This window comes from Prionailurus viverrinus, chromosome E2 (genome assembly GCF_022837055.1).
Source record: "Prionailurus viverrinus isolate Anna chromosome E2, UM_Priviv_1.0, whole genome shotgun sequence".
Taxonomy (NCBI): Eukaryota; Metazoa; Chordata; class Mammalia; order Carnivora; family Felidae; genus Prionailurus; species Prionailurus viverrinus.
The window spans coordinates 31,570,298-31,590,608 of NC_062575.1; the positions used below are offsets into that span (position 1 = coordinate 31,570,298).

At 41.0% G+C, this 20,311-nt stretch overlaps 1 protein-coding gene across 3 annotated transcripts in view; it reads left to right on the forward strand.

Moving 5' to 3' along the window:
• Nucleotides 1–10,812, forward strand: part of RPGRIP1L (RPGRIP1 like) — a 91,564-nt gene extending 80,752 nt beyond the window's left edge. For all 3 annotated transcript variants that reach the window (XM_047836371.1, XM_047836369.1, XM_047836370.1), the window contains 3 exons: nucleotides 1,938–2,022; nucleotides 7,960–8,093; nucleotides 10,130–10,812. In XM_047836371.1, coding sequence (XP_047692327.1) covers nucleotides 1,938–2,022; nucleotides 7,960–8,093; nucleotides 10,130–10,305 — 395 coding nt within the window. In that variant the 3' untranslated portion in view covers nucleotides 10,306–10,812. The remainder of the gene's footprint in view (nucleotides 1–1,937; nucleotides 2,023–7,959; nucleotides 8,094–10,129) is intronic.
• Nucleotides 10,813–20,311: the final 9,499 nt, after the last annotated feature.

A 20,311-nucleotide genomic window follows, 5' to 3' on the forward strand; every position in this document is an offset into this window, starting at 1 on the left:
TAACAATGGTTAACATGATCAATTTTATGTTACGTGTATTGTACTACATTAAAAAAATTTTTTTCGAACTACTGAGATTTATCAGAACTGGCCTAGTTGAATTGAAAGACTAGCTAGATGCTAGAGTCTGAACCCATTCTTTTTTGTTTTTCTTAATCACTGAGATAACCCTTATCTTCAAACAACATAGACCACTATAGTTAACAAGACTCTGTCGTGTATTTGAAAGTTACAAGAGTCGATCTTAAATGTTCTTATCAGAAGTTAAAAAAGAATGTGTGACTCAGGGAGGTAATGGATATTAATTAAACTTATTGCGGAAATCATTTCTCAATATATACATATATCATTATGTTATACACAAGATTAGTACAATGTTCAAAGTCAATTATATCTCAATAAAATGGGGGGGGGGAGGAAATGATCCAAAAAATTATCACCAAAAAAACCCCAAAATTATGTAGACCATTATGGCTTTTAAGTTTTAGAACTCTGAAGTCAAAAAAATATGCTCAACCGTCTCTTGAATTGGTGGTGATAAACAGCAAAAACAAAAAATTCCCATTTGGGGGAAAAAAGTTCCCATTTGGCTTGGTGTACTGGTGGCCAAAATGAGGTGCAGTCTCCCAACATTAGTGGTACTTATCCGTTAGCAAGCCTTTTTAGCACAGACTCACAAAATACTCTGAACCTTTTGTCTTTTTTGATTGCCATAAATCTCCGTAACCTATATAATTAGTCACATTCACTGATACTGCATTATGCAAACAGCAGTAAACCAAGAGCCACTCTTTGACCTTGGTTCTCACTTCTCTTAAATCCTTAACCCACCCCTACACAGACACTTATGTGTCTCCCACCCTGTGTGCCTCAGTGCCCAGCACGTCAACGGAGCCAAATGACTAAATGAACTGATAGCATCATACTTTGAGATTGGATTAAAATTGTCCAGGGAAACATTCTCAGTATGAAATATGTTCTTTCCCAGCGGAGTCTGGCTTTGGAATTGTCATGGTATCTTTCACCCTTTGTGTACTTTTGATCAGGATAGTCTCTAAATTGAGAGCTGGTCACAGGGGAGACTTTACCTCCAAAATGGCATGTGAAAAAGAAATGTCTTCAGAAGCTAAGGCATGGCTGAAAGGCTGCCGAGCTGAGAAAAAATAATCAGGTTGAAAATTGGAGGGTTCGCACTCTGAGATGCCATTTTCCCAAACTGCAGACGCTTATTTACAGGTTCAAGTGCTCACTGCCTTCTTCCTGGTGGGACTTTAGATCAGCTATCTCCCCTCATATTTCAGCCAAGTAAAGTCTGGCCACATCCCTACAGGCCAACATGCACCTTTCAAAACCAAAGACAAACTTCCTACCCTAAAAAGCCTCTCTCCCTTCCTCCACATCCTCTCTCCCATACCCCCACCCAAACACCAGTAAACGTCAGCCTATGGATTTCCTCAACCCAATACGCTAGATGCCTCTTTTATTGCATGTTGTGGCAGGAGAGAAGGATTAAATTACCGAGGCTGTCAGAAAGGACAAGCTCTCTGCCATACATTATCATTATCACTCGCTTCTTGGGTGAAAGAAAATGCAGTAAATCCCTCAAATACAAAGCAATAAAGACCACTGGCTTTTACTGTCATGACTGCCAGTGCCATTAACAGGCAGTGACAGCGATGTGGCACTCTTAGATGTTGCTTGTATCTTTTCTGACAGTGTGCACATAAACCTGCCAGTGACATGACATTAGATCACATGACTATTCGGATTTGACTCTGGTTTCCAGAGCCGCTTTCTTTTCCCAGGCATACAAGTGAGGTGGCATGACTTGTGTCTCGAAAAACAGGTATTTATACAAATACAGAATGGTACTAATGTGGCATATTCCTGAGTGACTTCCTCCTGTGGATTTTTTTTTTTTTTTTTTTTTGGTATAGTGATCTACGTGGATAAAGAAAACAACCAAGCAAAGAGAGACATCTTAAAAGCTATCCTACTGAAACAAGAGATGCCCAATAGAAGGTACCTTTAGCATTCTAAATTATCTCATGGCTTCTGTAAACGTAGATCTCCGTGGCACGGTGTGGCGAAAGAAAATGTATAACGAGGAATCAGAGAACCTGACTTCTCTGATTTCACTCTGTATCCATGAATGAGTATGTTTCCTCTCGGGGTCTCTTTTCCTCCCGGAAATACAGGAGGCCTGCATACCATACAGAGTAACTGTAAAGATCCCACAGAGCCTGCCGAGCCAAAGGCCATACAGTATGTATGCAGGACCCCATTACTGGCCGAGTAGAACTGCAAAAAGCGTAATGTACTTGTAAGGAGGGTACGCTCTGCAGCCAAATGGTTTGAGTTCACGTTTCATCACCTACTAGCTGTCTGACCTTGGATAAGTATCCTGCGCCTCATATCTTCTCCATCTGTAAAATGGCGGTAATAATACCATATAGGGTTGTTGTCAGGATTAAATGAGATCATATGAGTGAGATGGCCGGAATAGAACCTGACAACACAGTGGGCAATAAGTGGTCAATGTCCTCAGTGGAAGTGGGAGTAATATCAATATTATTATTTGGAATAGCTCATCACCCTTTCAGACGAATTTTACCTTCCTATCATTGTTTAATTCACTTCATGTTATTTTGTTAGTCTTTTTATTTTTGTTTATTATTTTATTTTTTATTATTATTTATTTATTTTACTTTATTATTTTATTTATTATTTTTATTATTATTATTTATTTTATTTTATTTATTATTTATTTATTTATTTATTTATTTTTGCAAATTTGAACAGAAGACTTTGCAATTCCGTTTCGGGAGAGAACTGATACCCTTTTAAGAAGGAAACACCCTGATGTCACTAACTTCCTGCTTTTGCGTGAGCTCCCACGTTGTACAGTTTGAGGAGTTACGTGAGGTGCTGCCCATCAACCCCTCTGCTGGCTCTCCTCCCTTGGTCTGGGTGGGCCCTTTATCTCTCTGTTGTCCTCTTCTCCTTGCCTTTGTGGTCCACAGATGACACAGCCTCAGAAACAGAGCTCACCCCTGCCCACCTTAGAAAGAGGCTCAAGTTCTCTCTTTTCCTAGAGGGCATGAAGTGAATGTTAAAGACATTCTATTTTTCAAAAGAGCCTCCAAACTAGCATTTGATCTTCTAAGAAAGGAGACTGGAATTCTTAGTTCTTAGGATGTGATAGCAGCTTTTTCATTAACTCCTTGAAACACACATGTCAATTCTTTGGATCTCAGTTCTGAAGCGGTGCTAAAAAAACAAAACAAAACAAAACAAAAAAACCACCCTGTTAATTAGCCTGGAGCTCCGTTTTTTCCCAGCACGGTTGATAATCATCCTTTACCTATTTACTTTGTCTGCTTGAGCTTCTTGCAGAGGCCCCTCGCAAAGCCCCTCACATACCATCAGTCTCCCAGGGTTATCCCAGGTCCCAAGTGGTTGCATAGCACTGACCATGACATCTGCTTCTCTGCAGTCAACAAGCTGGGTCATCACTGACCAGGACTGAGCTATGTTCCAGCAGACAAGCCCTGGGCTGGACTTCCCGATCTTTTCCGTCTCACTTGTCTACCTCTGTGTTCACTTTGTTTCTGGAATGTCAGAACCTATTAGTAGCACCCCTCAGCCGGGGAGAGCAATTGTGTTTCCTCAAAAGTGTGTATTTTTTAAAAGACAGATTCTGCTTTAAATGTAGACCTGCCTTTCCTCAGAAGACCTTCTTGTAACCAAAATAGTATTAAAAATTTTTTTAAGTCCACAATAAATGTAATGACTCCCAATGACCCATCCTTGTTTCTCCAAATTCTCTAAATGACCCCTAGAGACACAAACGTTCGTGTCATTTTGAGAAAAACCGAGAGAGGCACTGCAGGTGCAGAGTGATGGCGGGCTGACGGTGGCACAGCAAATGCCCGTAGCTCTGAAGTGTGCACCACTAACCTCCGTGGCAGGAATGGGGCCATCATGGGAGAGAATGGCCAGGCCCACTTTTCTCCCTGACGGTATCCTTTTCTTCAGGAAAAAGGAGGAGTTTGTGTTTACATGTTTCCACAGCCAAAAGACCATTGTTATTCCAGTGAATGTTCCCACCTTTTACAAACACAGGTCACATTACCTCACATTATTTAAAGTATCTGCTAGTTTATAAGAATTCATTTTCTCAAGCAGCAACCCTCTTGGGTTTTGGAGATAGTTTACAAAGCCACAGTCAGAGAAGTTTGGCCAGGGTTTTCTGACACACATGAAATTATGTACATTGATGATGAATTACATACAGCACCTTTGCATCTTGCCCCATGCTATATTTGCATATACAATATATATGCATATGTTTGCATATATTCCGTCACTTTAAAACGGAACACCTGGGTGACTCAGTCCATTGAGTGTCATACTCATGATTTCAGCTCAGGTCAAGATCCAGGGTTGTGGGATTGAGCCCTGCACCGGGCTCCACACATGGATCCTGCCTGAGATTCTCTCACTCTCTCCCTCTGCCCCTCCGCCCCCCACCCACATGCATATGCTCTGTCTCTTTCTTTCTCTCTCTCTCTCTCTCAAATAAAAATAAATAAATAATATGGAGGTAACACATTAAAGTGGGACTTTAAAAATTATTTATGTGAGGGCCGCCTGGGTGGCTCAGTCGGTTAAGCGTCCGACTTCCACTCAGGTCATGATCTCACAGTTCATGAGTTCAAGCCCCACGTTGGGCTCTGTGCTGACAGCTTGAAGCCTGCTTAGGATTCCCTCTCTCTGACCCTGCGCCACTCACGCTCTGTCTTTCTCCCTCTCTCTCTCAAAAATAAATATACATTTAAAAAAGAGAGAGAGAGAGAAAGTATTTATTTGAAGTCATAGCTTTGACACGGACTTCAAGTTCTTTTTTGGTTTCATTTCTTCATTTCAGCTGTTCTGTTGAGCAGCTCCAACATGACATCAGAATTCTAATATGTAACCCTCACAGGCAACCCTTCAGCCCCTCTATCCTGTTTTATACAAAAAGGAATTATTTCAGAATGAGGAAAGAATCAAAAATATTACACGATTTAAGGAGCTTTAGTGCTTTCTGATTTCCTCAATAACAGCAAGTGACATTTGAGGTCTAAATCTTGATGTCCAGCCCAGGGCCCGCCTTCTCCAGTAAGCCTTCTTCAAATGAGCCAGCCTTCAGTAGGATCGTCCATTTTGCAATTCATGTAGTAATTCAAAAACCGTTTATAATCTCCTATATAGGTGTCAGGAGCTAAATGCTGGACAAGGTGAAGTCCCTGAACTTAAACAGAGTTTACATCCCACTGAGGAAGGCAGACACCAACAAGTAAACCAATTACATATTACAATAAGTACAAAGAGAAAGTTAAACAAGTTAGAATAGAACGGTGAAGGCAGATCTAAGGAGGTGACAAAAAGCTGGATATGAGGGATGAGAGAACCCAGTCAGGTCATGAACAGCCTCAGGAACACCATTCATTCCAGGCAGAGGGAGCTCCAGGCACACAGGAAGACATAGAGGTCTGTGTCTAGGACCCGGCAGAGGGGTTAGCAAGGCAGATTTCTCTGGGAAAGGAAGAGTTTTGCAGGAGGAGAGGGAGGAAGAAGAGGCAGAAGCAGCCCGTGTGTCGCTTCCCGTCTCACCTCCACATGGGTACTTGGCATCTCCCCCCTGTGTCCGTCCCGGTCCTCAGACTGGGTCCTCTTCGGGACACGAAACAAGGTGTCCACTCTGTTTTGGCTTAAAGCTGAGACGTAAGATGTCTTCTGTACAGTTTAAACTAAGCCAGACTGTGGCTTTTACATTATCTTAGTACACCTTCTTTCCTTTTTAAAGCTTGACTTCGCAGTTTCTTAATTTCCTATTTGACGTCTCACTTGGCTCTCTGTAGAATTCAAAACAAGAAATACTGAATGTGGGTTTCTAGCCATTTCTCTGGCATTTAGAAGGGTTCATTTTTCTTCCTTTTTGTCTCAGAATTCTCATATGTTCAGTGGAGGTAAAGGTCTGCATTTGTAAAGCGATAGAGATATATCCTTAAATATGAGACAGTACAGGAGGATAACACTTAACAATATTAGTGCGATCTGTACAACCTCTATTTTTCTGTAAGCCTTGTGGATGTACAGTGTGCATCAACTCGTTTAACTGATACAGTCATCGTATGATTTGGCAATTTCAGTTTTCAACAGAAACGAGCATTCCCCAGGTCTTCTTCTTCTCTTCCATTAGAAATGTAGAAGCTTAAGCAGTCCTACGTAGATTAATAATGATAGTCATAAAAGTGGAAACACTGTGTTTACCATGTTCCAGGCACTGTTTACATGCATCATCTCATTTGAGTGCCCGCAAGAGCCCTGAGATAGGCATAACTCTTCCCATTCTACAGATACAAGATCAGAGAGGTTAAGCAATGTGTCCGAGGTCACAAAGTTAATAGTAGGAAAGCAGAAACTGGAACTCAAAACGGGTGCCCTTAACCACTCCATCCTAATCCCTCTATTTTATGCATCATGTAAAGCATTCAGTGTATCCACTTAACAGACCAGCATCTGCACTCTTGACAATTATCGTGTGACTACGTATTGCCTTTGATTTCAACCGAAGGGATTCGTAATCAAAATGTATTGCTGACTGATAACAGGGACTCCATAAAGGAATTAAACGTTGAATACTTATTTTCAGCAAGTTAGTTAAATACTATCATGTTTACCTATCAGCGTTTGGAAAAGATTTTCTTCGCGCATATTTTTCAAGGCATGATTTCTCGGAGACTTAGAATTTCATCTAAAAATGTTATCTCAGAAACAAGTTTCTTGTCTTGTATCTGATTTGGGATGGATACGTTCTGAAAATGGTTAAAATGGTAGTTTACAAGCATCCATGGTTTAAGTTATGCTGCCAAGACATATCCAAAGAGCACTTAACTGTAAATTCCTGTCATTTGGTCAATCCAAGTGTGTTTGGCCTCAGCACAAGCCACTAATTCAAATCAGTTCCATCAGACCTTACAATTATGTGTCTAAAAGTAAAATAAAACTTGGATGCTATGATTGTGAACTAAAACATTGCTGAAGTAACACAAACATTTCATGTAGCTCTTGGGCAGAGCTACCTCATTTACCTGACGTGACTCAGGATGTTACCCGGCGAGCGCCGTGTCTGCGTTTCGCGGAACACATATAGTTGGAGAGACTGCTTAGTAGTCACTCTGAAGGTGTACGTTTCTATAGACAATGTTGCATTTCTTGTCTGCGTTTCGTGGAACACATATAGTTGGAGAGACTGCTTAGTAGTCACTCTGAAGGTGTACGTTTCTATAGACAATGTTGCATTTCTTTTGAAAACGGGGCCCTGATCTCCCTGGTCCTTCTCCACTTGATCTTTCTAACTTAAAAATAGATGTGTCGGGGCACCTGGGTGGCGCAGTCAGTTAAGCATCCGACTTCAGCTCAGGTTCGTGGGTTCGAGCCCCGAGTCAGGATCTGTGCTGACAGCTCAGAGCCTGGAGCCTGCTTTGGACTCAGTGTCTCCCTCTCTCTCTCTGCCCCTTCCCTGCTCATGCTCTGTCTGTCTGTCTCTCTCTCTCTCTCTCTCAAAAGTAAATATTTAAAAAAAAGTAAAAGTGTCAAAATATGATCAGATAGTGCATATTAGAACGAACATCTGGTTCTTCTCTTTACCTAGTAATTTTCTCAGATTCTAGAGTTAAATGTTAATCAGCACTTGGAAAAGTGGATTCATGTTCATTTGAAGGCTGGGTGTTGTATAATAATTGTAATAGTTCACGCAATAACTTATCTAACCTCACGTAATTTGCTTTTTATTGGAATAATTGGAAACTTTGAGATTTCATACTTAGTGATAAAGCCCCATTTGGGAGTTGTGTTTCATGGTGATTTTTTTCGCACTGTGTGGTGATTCTCTGTTTTGTCCCTTCTCAGCATTCGCTTCACTGTGGTCAGCGACCCTCCAGAGGATGAGCAGGACCTGGAGTGTGAGGACATTGGCATAGTTGACATTGACCTCGCTGACATGTTTCAGGAAGGGAGAGACATCATCGAGCAAAATATCGATGGTATGGGTGGAAGGATTGCTCAATTTGTACAATTGCTGAAATCCAAATTCTTTATTAAAACCTTCTTTTTAGTTGGCTGCAGGGACGTTGAGTCACACGCTGGTTGAATCCTTTGCAACCCAAGCTGACTTCTTCTTGAAGCTGGAAGCTTTTGCCTACAGTCCCTCCCTTCCCCTCCCCCCTCTGCCCTCCTTTCAATCAACAGAAATTTTAAAATAATTAATTGTGCTTCTCAAGGAGTTATTCATTTTGGTAGTGTTAGGGGTGAGTGTGTGACAACAATGTGGCCATTGGATGTTTTTCGTGTTGTTTATGGAAGCTTCCTGCTGTCAAGCCTTATTTCAGCCAAGGCATGTTATTCTGAGTCATCATTATAGTGTCTTTTGCAAGGCTTCTCTTTAATTCAGTGTCACAATCCAGTGATGGAGCCACTGCAGATAACTCCAAGCGGTACCACTCACTTATTTCCTAGCAGGACTCAGGGAGGAGGACAGGATTCCTGACAAAATGTACTCTCCTGGATTTTCACCTCAGAGGCATGAGTCCCATCGGTGCTTACTTTCTACCCTCTGTATCCTTACAGAACGTATTTAGAACATGCTGAAGGAATTGTGCTTTATGAATCAGACTTTTCAAAATCATACCGAGGATGACCTGGGTTGTTCACGGTAAATGGAGAACGGAGGCCGAGCTCTGGTCTCCTTGGTCACGTTAGCGGAGCCATGTCTGGGAAGCTGTCCATGGCTTGTTTACTCCTTTATTCATGCATTAAATGAACACTTATTTGAGCACCTCTTAAGTGCCAAACACTCTGTGACACCAGAGTTCATCTGCGGTTCACACGTCAGGCCGCCTGTCCTGAGAATGTGCTAGAAGATCAAGATCAGAAGTCAAGATCAAGCCAAATAATTAACCGAATCGGAAACCTATCCTGGGAAATCCTCATAGACCACACATATTACGTGACAGTTTGTCACAACTTCATGTAGCACAGAAAAAAAGAAAAAAAGGATGAGAAGATTAAAATGTTACCCTAAACCCTCTTACAGACAACCAGAACCAAGAGAGTCTGACAGAAATGAGAAAAATTATCTCTGCTGTATGTTCTTACTCCTTTCTCCACTCAGTGTTGTCTCGCGACCCATCCTCTCATTCTGAGAGTCCCCGTATGGCCATACTCATCTGACGCAGCTACTGTGGCCATGTTCTGAAAGAGAGGCAAACCCTTAAACACTGGCCAGGTCAGGATTCTAACGCTGGGTTCTGTGCCAGACAAAGCGGCGAGGAGTCCCAACGGAGAGGTGTAAACTCAGGGGACCGAGCTGGGGACCACTTGGGCCCTGTGACCTCCCGTCTGCTCAGGTCAACCTGAGGCTTTGTATACCAAGTTGTGTTTAAAGGTTTCCTCAAAACAAAGATTTGGAATTGTCATCTGTTATCCCTTTTAGGCTTTCTTTATTCTAGCTTAGAAATTCCGATCCTATGTGCGAACTGTTTTCTTACAGCCTTTCCACTAGGTAAACTTCAGGATAGATCATGAGGCTTAAGTCCACAAACAACATGTATGTACACGTGTGATAGACCCGAAATGTGTCTCTTCAGACACACATGACAGGCTTCAAGTTTTAGATTTCTGAGATGCCAGTGAACTTTGGACTCTTATAAAGCTGTTTTCGCCTTTTCTTTTCTTTTTTTTTTTTTAAGTTTGTTTATTTTGAGAGAGAGGGAGAGGGTGTGCGCCGCATGAGTGGGGGAAGGGCAGAGAGAGGAGAGAGAGAGAGAGAGAGAGAGAGAGAGAGAGAGAGAGAGAGTGAGTCCCAAGCAGGCCCCGCGCTGTCAGTGCAGAGCCTATCAGGGCTCGATCCCGTGAACCTTGAGACCACGACCTGAGCCAAAATCGAGAGGCGGCCGCTTAACCGACTGAGCCGCCCAGGCGCCCCCCGTTTTCGTCTTTTCAACTCCTGTCTCATGTGGCCTATCTGAAGAAAGAAATCGGGTGAGTGATATTCATACTCTTCTGCTATTTTTCTCCCTAGTTCTGGATGCACGGGCAGACGGTGGAGGCATTGGCAAGCTCAGGGTCACAGTCGAAGCACTCCAGGCCCTACGGTCTGTCTACGAGCAGCACAGAGAGGACCTGGAGGCTGAAAGAAGCCGCTCCAGAGGCATCTCCTCCTCCCGAGTAAACACTCACATGAAAGCCCTGAGATGAGATCTTTGTAATCACTCTGGTGTATATAATCTATAATTCATGGGACGCGGGGAGGGGGAGGTCCGGGTCGGCAGTGTTCAAGTTTTGTATACTTTTTCATTTGTTTATTTTGCTACTCCCTCCTTCCCACGACTGCCACCCCTCGGGACTTCAGTTCTCCACCATGGGCAGTGCCTCCTCAATAATTCATACCTACATGATAGCATGAGAAAGCCCATTTGCATTTTCAACACTTTCTTATGAAGAACTGACATGCAATTCCCATTTTTATTTGTAATAAGCAAAAAGGATAAATCTGAGAAAACCTAGGAAAAAGACACACTTTTATGTTATCCCTAATCGTCCCACTAAATGGAATGCCTACGATTAGCCTCATTAAGAGTTTTATACTGTGAAGATTTTATTAGAAGCAATATATGAAAATTACTTGGATTAATGTGTTAATCTTCCTCTTTAAAATGCTAATATCCATTTTATGCACATTAAAGCTCAGTATGCATTTTCTTTGATGCATGCAGTTTCTATCAATTAAATATAAAGAAGGAGACTCGGCACCAACTTCTGAAATTACTTCAAGTTTTTGGTTTTCTTTCTTAAAAATCACAGTTCTTCCCGTTTGTATGGTTTTTATGTATTCGCGATGGTGATACGGGATCCAGGGACGTGAAATTTATACTTTGAAAACTTAGCTTATGACATAGGAAAAAAAATTATTAAAAGTATGGTTCACATTCTGATATGCTTAGTTAGACCTGAAAGGAATATCTTTTTTTTATCATTTTTTAAAATTTACATCAAGCCTTGTACAAAGGTGGGGTGGATCTGGATAACCAGATCCTCGAAAAGCCGCTCAGAAAGTTAATTTTCTAGCTTTTACCCAATCTCACTGAAGGATTTAATTGATATTTTTAATGGAGCCGTGAATCAATGCTGCAAAGGAATTGTCTCTAGAGGTCTAGGATATAATGCATTTCATTTTTTAATTTACTTTTTTATTTGTCATTTTCTTCAAAGGATTTTTATAGGCTGTGGGTTTTCACTGTTTGCAAACAGGCTATGTTCCTTCTTAAGCATATGTAAAGTATTCAGGGAGATAAGTAATTTATTAAAATCTACCTAATTTGCCGTGATATATTAAATCTCTGCTTCAGTGATCACAGACCATTTCATTTAGAGAATTAGGCATTCCCTCTTTGTGTGATTAAAGCTCTGGAAAATGAGTTCTTTGCTCCTATTTGTGAACATTCAAAGCCTGCTAATGGCAAGAAGATGGAATAGATTATGAGACAATTCATTACAGTTCAACAGAAAAAAAAAAGCAGCTATAATGCAAAAATGCAAGTATGAATATCTGCATATAGTTTGAACCATCTGTGCTCTAATGGCTTCAATAATGACTCTCGTCTTTAGGAGGCTTTGAAATGACATCCGTACAATATTAATTTGTTGATGTACATTGTGGGACCAGTAGAGTACGATCTGACCGCAGAAATCTATAAATTCTGTCTCTACCATTGGGCCTCCCTGTCTGGGGCCCGCCATCTCCAAGAAGAATCTTGCTCTCATCAGACTCTGCAAATCTTCATAATAACTCATTCCTCTGGAACCTTCTAGAGACCGCAAACATCTGCAGACTAAACCTCTCCAATCCTAGTAAACAGCCACATGTTTGTTGTCACTTCAGCTGGCTCTGAGCTCATCTTTTTGGCCTCTCTTTCTAGCTTTCTTTGGCTTCATGCAGTTACGGTGTCATTAAGGCCCATAATATTCCCTGCAGTAATTTAAAACAGCCGGATTATACCCTGGGATTAACTGAGTGGTTTTTGAGACATTTATTGTGGTATTCTCCCAGGAGGTTTGTATTATTGTTTTAAAACGTTACATCCCAAACTAAATACCCTTTCTGCGGGGAAAGAACCGGACCGCGCTGACTTCTTATGATCTTTAAGTGGAAAGGGGGAGTTTTTATCAGGAATCTTCTGAGACCTCGTCAGTCGGGTGGAATGTATACCTCAGACACGATTAGAGAACCAGCCGTGTTTCTGTCACATTCACGTTTGCTTGTATAGATTATCAAAGGTCTCTTTTCTAGCCGTAAAAAATTTCACCTTGTAACCACGTAAATTTTTACAAGTCTCCTTTTCTTAAGTAATTGAATAGCTGCTGACACATTTTCAAGTGGGTAAGTCGTACTGAATGCCATCGTGGGGGTGCTTCAAGTGGGTTTCGGAATCAGTTTGAGAAGAGTTTTTTAGCCTGTCTCGCACTGACCAGAGTTCACTGAAAAAAGTTCATCGCCTTTTGGATTATGGAGCAACGGTTTTCTCTTGGCGAGCCAGGCCTGTTCCATTCAGTATGGCTTGGGGGACAGGGTGCGGGCAGGGGTGCCGACAGGGGCCTTGCCACACAAAGACACCAGTTCAAGGCCACGCTTCTGTGAACTTACAGCCCTTGGTGTAAACGTACGCAGTCCACTCAGCACTTTCCGGGGCTGTAATGCTTTTAGTTTGGAAATATAAATAGAGATGTGATGTGGGATGTGGGAGAGTGTCTTTTACATGGTTTTCTGCCTACTGTAGTAGAAATGTCAAATTCCCAGCCACTGTCATGAGAAGCAGTTGACAAAAATAAGTTTTATGGTTTACAGTGTGGTTTATATACAGAACATTTCTCTTCACTCTCAATTTCAACATGTTTTCCAAATTATCATGGTTTATTGCCATTTAACTTAAATTAGTTTTTTTTAAGAATAAATAGAGAGTATATTTAATCAAATAAAGAACAGCCATGTTGAAATTCCGCCGTTCCTGCCGTTCACTCGGTACCACGAAACACAGATCGTTTCTATGCGTTGGGAAGAAGAGTAGGCTCAGAAGTGGTCACGTGACTTGGGGGTTTCTGCTCACACCCATGTTCCCTGCAACAAAACATAAATTATTTTAGTAATCTGACATCAAGAGCTGTGACAATGAAAACCACTTCTTACACATTGTCTGACAAGAATCTGATTAACATTTTTGTGGATATGGAAAATAACTTTTTTAGTCAGACTGCCACTCTTGCTGCATTTAGAAGGATTTCCTTCTTCGCTGGATACAAAAATGTGTTATCATGTCTGTGAACAAATATGAGAATAAAGTGTCGTCTTTGTGTGGTACAAAACAACCAAGGGAGAGCTCTGGGGATATAAAATTATTGAGTGATTGACAATATCAGGATAATAATTCATCCCTAACTATGAGAGTACATTTCAATAAGTCACTCGTGCCTGAAGGCCTCTGACTACCTTGACAAAGAAAAACTGAGCCTGTGACTTATTATAGATTGGACAACATGCCTAATTAGATCCCTGAATGGGAGCAAACATCTCTACATCCCCTTTGTTCAGAACAAAAACAACCTGCAGGTCAACCGGAAAGCTCCAAAATATCAAAGATGTAGAACCAAGTGTTTTAGAAACTGAAAATACAGAATTGGAAAACATCTCCTCATCCCAATCTCTCTTATCCTGCAAGATAGATTTTTCACTTCCATTTCAAAGAGCCACCAGTGGACTGCACTTTACAGTCTAACCTGGAAAATTGGGCCCATGCTCTGGTATTGTGACACCTTTCGTTCTTACCCTTTCGTTTTCCATGTAACATTGACTCATGTCTTCAAACCGTGTTTTTCCTCCAGTTGTTCTGAAGTAAAATCTGGTTCTCTCAGGCTTAGAATATGGCCTCTTTTCTGTGGTGGACGGCATTGTCTTCTGCCTTTTGCCCCTCCTCACTCTGTTGAGATTCACCTTCCTCATCCCTGTAACAGCATCACCCCTCTCTTTACTGAGCACCATTGGTTTCCTTTATAAATCAAATTCACCCTCTTGATCTTTCTATTTCTGTCATCTGTTCTGTTTACACATATTCATTCCACTAAACATTTCCTCCCACCTGTCTCCCTCTACTCATTTTTAGTTAGTCAAGTCACATTTGTTTTCCTTTCTCTTCTCTTGGTGCTACTTTATTTTTTTTTTAATCTTTTTTTTTTTCAACGTTTATTTATTTTTGGGACAGAGAGAGACAGAGCATGAACGGGGGAGGGGCAGAGAGAGAGGGAGACATAGAATCGGAAACAGGCTCCAGGCTCTGAGCCATCAGCCCAGAGCCCGACGCGGGGCTCGAACTCACAGACTGAGAGATGGTGACCTGGCTGAAGTCGGTATTGGTGCTACTTTAAATACCAGCATCTGTGACAGATCCAATGGCATTCCCAAAACCTGCCCTTGTGTGACGACTTCTCTTAATTTACTGTGATGCGGGGCGGGGGGGGGGGGGGGGGGGCACTTTTAATCAACCATTATGAAACTGAGCAAACAGCAAGCTAATTTTTGTGTCTTTGCTTTTGTAGCGAAGTAACAGAGGCTGGAACTCAAAAAGCTCTCAGGAATCACTGGTAAGGAGCTGAGGCATAAGGAATTTTTTTTTTTTTAAGGAAATGTGTCATTAAATCAAGCTTTATGTGGCATAAATGTGTTTTGTCCTAGTTACATGTGCCATCATTAACAATAGGGGAAATTAGATAAATTTAAGGAAAAAACTGAAGAGACTATACACAACCCAAGATTAGGGAGGCTTTTCTTTTTTTAAAAATTTTTTTTAACATTTTATTTATTTTTGAGACAGTGAGAGACAGAGCATGAACAGGGGAGGGTCAGAGAGAGGGAGACACAGAATCCGAAACAGGCTCCAGGCTCTGAGCTGTCAGCCCAGAGCCCGACGCGGGGCTCGAACTCACAAACCATGAGATCATGACCTGAGCCGAAGTCGGCCGCTTAACCGACTGAGCCACCCAGGCGCCCCGATTAGGGAGGTTTTTCTAACCAAGAGAGCAAAGACAACCTATAAAACAAGAGATAGATGTCTTGTGTAAACATCGAGGCCAGGTAACACAAAGCAGAATTCAAGGTGGAAAACAAGAGACAAGGACTATTTATATCGGTAAAAGGAAAACAGGTCAAAGATATAATGAACTTGAACAGATACACACCTAACAGTACAGCTTCAAAATATGAAGTGACAACCTGACAAAACTGCGGACAAAATATTGCGACCACATGAGTTTTACTAGATTTTAATTCTCAGTGATAAGTCAAAAAAGGTTGGTTTTTTTTTTTAAGTCTAGAGGATGTGCTTAATATGTTTACCAACCTCAAGCAAATATAGAATGCAAATGGAAAATTTAAAAAAAAATCAACCATGTACTCAGCCACAAAGGAAGTCTCAATTTCCAAAAATTGAAATCTTGTAGACTGTTTCTCTAAGCAAAATGCAGTAAAATTAGAAAGCAGTAAAAGGATAATTAAAACACAATCCTATCAAAAAGTTAAAAAGATGTGTTATTATTGTTCTGCATCCTTAATAGGACAAGAAATTACCTGTTCCTACTACATAACTAGGAGAAAGAAAGTTCTACGGACTTCACCTTACATGTGAGTGGAGGAAATAAACCTCAGCTCAGAAGCCCACACTAGAGGAGGAGCAAGGCAAGGGTTGAGCATAAGAGAAGTGAGTGTGACAGGATTCTAGTGGCAGCAGAACTCAGACAGCATCAACTCAAGGTCCCTCAGTAGGGCGAGGGCATGCTGAGTGGGGAAATGCTGAGAACATGTCCGAGGCCTGGTGGGGCAGTTATTAGCTACTGGGAAAATGAAAGAAAGGCGCTTGAGAAGTACATAGGACCAGAGGTAGTAACCTTGGGAAGACTCCTGGAAGAGAGGGAAGCACTTTGAAATGGGGAGGTATCCTTGGAGACGTGATAGTGAAATGAAAGAAAGAACCAGCTGAAACTATGGGCCCCACTGAAACGAGATAGTATCACTAAATGGTATTATCATTAAAAAGAAATAATTTATTAAAGAAGCTTCACTGCAGCCACAGAAGAGGATAGTCTTGAGCTAAGAAACCCTGTAAGCTACCCAAACCTCTTCCCCGTCTATAGGATTATCCTCTCTGGCCTGTCCAGGAAAATCCAAAACAAATCAGTTTTACTTAAACTGCCCTGTATCCATATTGCATGAGAAGAGAAAAAGAAAACTTTTCAGTAGGATGGAGTTCTACCTAGTAATGATGAATTTGATGGTTTGGATTAGCCTTCCTGTGAGAACAAGTAGAAAATCTGACTTTATATACACACACACTCATATTATATATGAAGTGTTTGGAAACATCAAAATGCCACCAGCTACCTAGGCTATAGGAACTCACAAGAACAAGATGTGGGAACAGAGGAAAACCAGAAGGTGAGCCAGACATTAAAGCCAATTTGCTTCTAGAGGCATCTGCCAACTTGAAAGCATGAGTGAGAAGCTGAACAGAGCTTTCAACAGATTCATGGGACTTTGAAGAACAAAAATTGGAAACTTACAGTCCACCGAAGACAAGAATTGAGAGCCCCCAGTAAATCCTTCAGGCTCAAATCATTCCTGCATTTTTTACGTACAATGTTTAGTACACATTAAAAAAAAAAAAAAAAAAAAAAACTAGGCACATGAGGAGACAAGATCATGTGACTGAAGACTAAGACAACAAACAAGTGAAATTGCCTCAAGTAAATCAGAAAAAGGAGTCATCATCCATGAACCTCAAAAAAAAAATGTTTAATACGTTAATAGAGTTAAAAAACAATCTTAAGAAATTTGACATGGAAATGGATGTTCTTGAACAAAACCAACTGGAAATTTTATAAACGAAAATTACAAATAAATTAAGAATTCACCAGGTGAGTCTAACAGCAAATCAGACACTGAAAGATGACTTATTGAACTGTGAAAAAATTTATTTAAAAAATTTATTCCAGGGCACATGGGTGGCTCAGTCAATTAAGCATCTGATTCTTGATTTTGCCTCAGGCCCTGATCTCATGGTTCATGAAATCGAGCCCTGTATCAGGCTCTGTGCTAAGAGCACAGAGCCTGCTTCGGATTCTCTCTCCCTCTCTGCCTCTCCCCACAGGTGCACATGTGCACGCTCTCTCTCACTCTCTCTCTCTCAAAACAAATAAACATGAAGAAAAATACAGATATTTCATCTTTTTAAAAAAATATCCATTCTTGGGCGCCTGGGTGGCTCAGTCGGTTAAGCATACAACTTCAGCTCAGGTCACGATCTCTCAGTTCTTGAGTTAAAGCCCCATGTCAGGCTGTGTGCTGACAGCTCAGAGCCTGGAGCCTGCTCCGGATTCTGTGTCTCCCTCTGTCTCTCTCTGCCCCTCCCCTACTCGCACTCTGTCTCTCTCTCTCAAAAATAAATAAACATTAAAAGAAATTTTTAAAAAATCCATTCTGATGCATGGAAAGTAACCAAAAAAGGGGAGGGTGGGTATTACAAGACATAGGAATGTATGGAAAGTTGTACCCATAATTGAAGTCCCAGGAGAGGAAAAAGAGGATTAGAATCAATATTCCAAGAGATAATGACTAAGACTTTTTCAGAATACATATGAGGCACAGATACAAAAATGACCTCATTCTGTATGCCCAGGCTTGGTAAACACAAAATCACTGAAGACACATCCTAGAAAAACTGCTGAAAACCAAAGGGAAAAAAAGTCTTAAAAGCAGTCGGAGACCTAAGACAACACTACGACTGAGAGCTGACTTAGCTGAGACTGTGGAAGCCATTAGAAAATGGTATTAAACCCTTCTTGGGCCCTACCTCTTCTCCCTCCTTTATTCACAAACAAGTTGGTTACCACCCCAGGGGACTTGACCAATGGGAGCCAGGAACCAGTGGGTAAATACTCCCCCTCTCCATGCCTCTGGCAGACAGTCCTGAAGTACATCCTATAGGGTTCCTGCAGGAACAAGCCCCATCACTCACAGAAATGATCAGCTTGCCAATACAACTTTGCATTGGCTTTTCTGTTTCATTTCTCCCAGTCCCTCCTAAATTCTGGGGTCATTTCCCAAATAAAATTCCCACATGCCAAGTCCTTGTTTCGGGCCCTGCTTTGGGGGCACCCAGGCTGAAAGTAAGTACTAGGAGTGGCCCTAGAAAGCAGAACATTAGGATGGGACTCTGAAAAGGGGTCACTGACTAATCAGATGGTAAAAAGGATGACAGTATTTATGGCAAATGGTGTGATAAGCTCTGGCATGTGATAGATTCTTGATGACAGTGGATTAAGGTCAGAGCAAGGGAAAGTGAAGCATCAGGTTATCAGCTTATCTACTTCACTAAATTTACGTGCTACTTCAACTTTTTTTTAAGCTTAAGAAAAACTTCAGTAAATGACAAACTCCAGAAGGCATAAAGAAAACCAGCCCTGATGCAAAAGAAAATATAATACCATATTCCAACATGAATTAATTATCATTAAACAAGCAATTGCAGATGCTGGGAGAAGACGTAGATCAGGGATTTAAAAACCCAAAATAGAAACTGACAAACTGGAACTAACGGGAACTGATGTTAGGAAAGAAACGAAAACTTAACCTTGAAATGACTAAACTAGAAGGTACCTGAGAGAAAATAAATATGGCTGAAAGTCGACGACGGAAGGTAATGAGTAGAAATGGAAGGAGCCAAGAAAATGAAAGAGGCAAAAAGATCCCAGGAGAAAATGATAGATAGATAATAGGCAAACATAAGTGCAGTTACAGATGCCAATGAGAAAATAGTGAAGTAGGACAAATATATAATACTATAATTCAAGAAAGCTTTCCTGAAGTAAAAGTAGACCTGAATCTACACATTGAAAGGGCCCACCGTGGAGGAAAATTGCTTCTAAATAGTCAACTCTGAAACGTATCTTAATAAAACAACTAGACATTAAAGACAAAATAAAGAAAAATAATCCTTTCTGGTCCTCTAGGCAAAAAGAACAAGTATGCATGTATGTATGTATGTATTTAATTTAAACCTAAATTCAAGTTAGTCAACATACAGGGCAGTCTTGGCTTCAGGAGTAGAACCCAGTGATATATCTGTTACATATAACACACAGTGCTCATCCAAAAAAATGCTCTACCCAATGCCCATCACCCACCCAACCCATCCCCCCACCCACCGCCCCTCCAGCAACCCCCAGTTTATTCTTTGTATTTAAGAGTCTTTTATGGTTTGCCTCCCTCTCTGTTTTTATCTTATTTTTCCTTCCCTTCCCCTCTGTTCATCTGTTGTGTTTCTCACATACAGTGAATGTGTTTCTCACATACAGTTTCACACATACGAGTGAAATCATATGATATCTGTCTTTGACTTCTTTCGCTTAGCCTAATACACTCTGGTTCCATCCACATTGTTGTAGATGGCAAGATTCATGCTTTTTCATCGCTGAGTAGTATTCCATTGTATATATATACACCACATCTTCTTTATCCATCCATCAATGGACACGTGGGCTCTTTCCATAATTTGGCTATTATTGATAGCACTGCTATAAACATTGGGGTGCATGTGCCCCTTTGAATCAGCGTTTTTGTACCCTTTAGATAAATTCCTAGTAGTACAATTGCTGGGTTGTAGGGTAGTTCTTTTTTTCATTTTTTGAGGAACCTCCATACTGTTTTCCAGAGTGACTGTACCAGTCTACATTCCCACCAACAGTGCAAAAGTGTTCCCCTTTCTCTGAATCCTCACCAACATTTGTTGTTTCCTGAGCTGTTAATTTTAGCCATTCTGACAGGTGTGAAGTGGTATCTCATCACTCATTATCAGGGAAAAACAAATCAGAACAAGTCTTTTATAATGAAGTCAGGTTGGCATTAGATTTCTCAAGAGCAACTTAGGAAGCAATGCCTTGGTGAAATAGTCTTACCAAGGTAAAGTGTGAACCAACGATTTTTAGTTCAACTCAGCTAATCTTTCAAATATCAAGGCTATAGAAGAACAATTTTCATCATGGTGAAATTCATATAACACAAAAGTAACTATTTTAAAGGGAACAAGTCAGTGGCATTTAGTATATTCACAATGTTGTTCTATCTAGTTCTAGAACACTTCATCACTCCAAAATGAAACCCTGT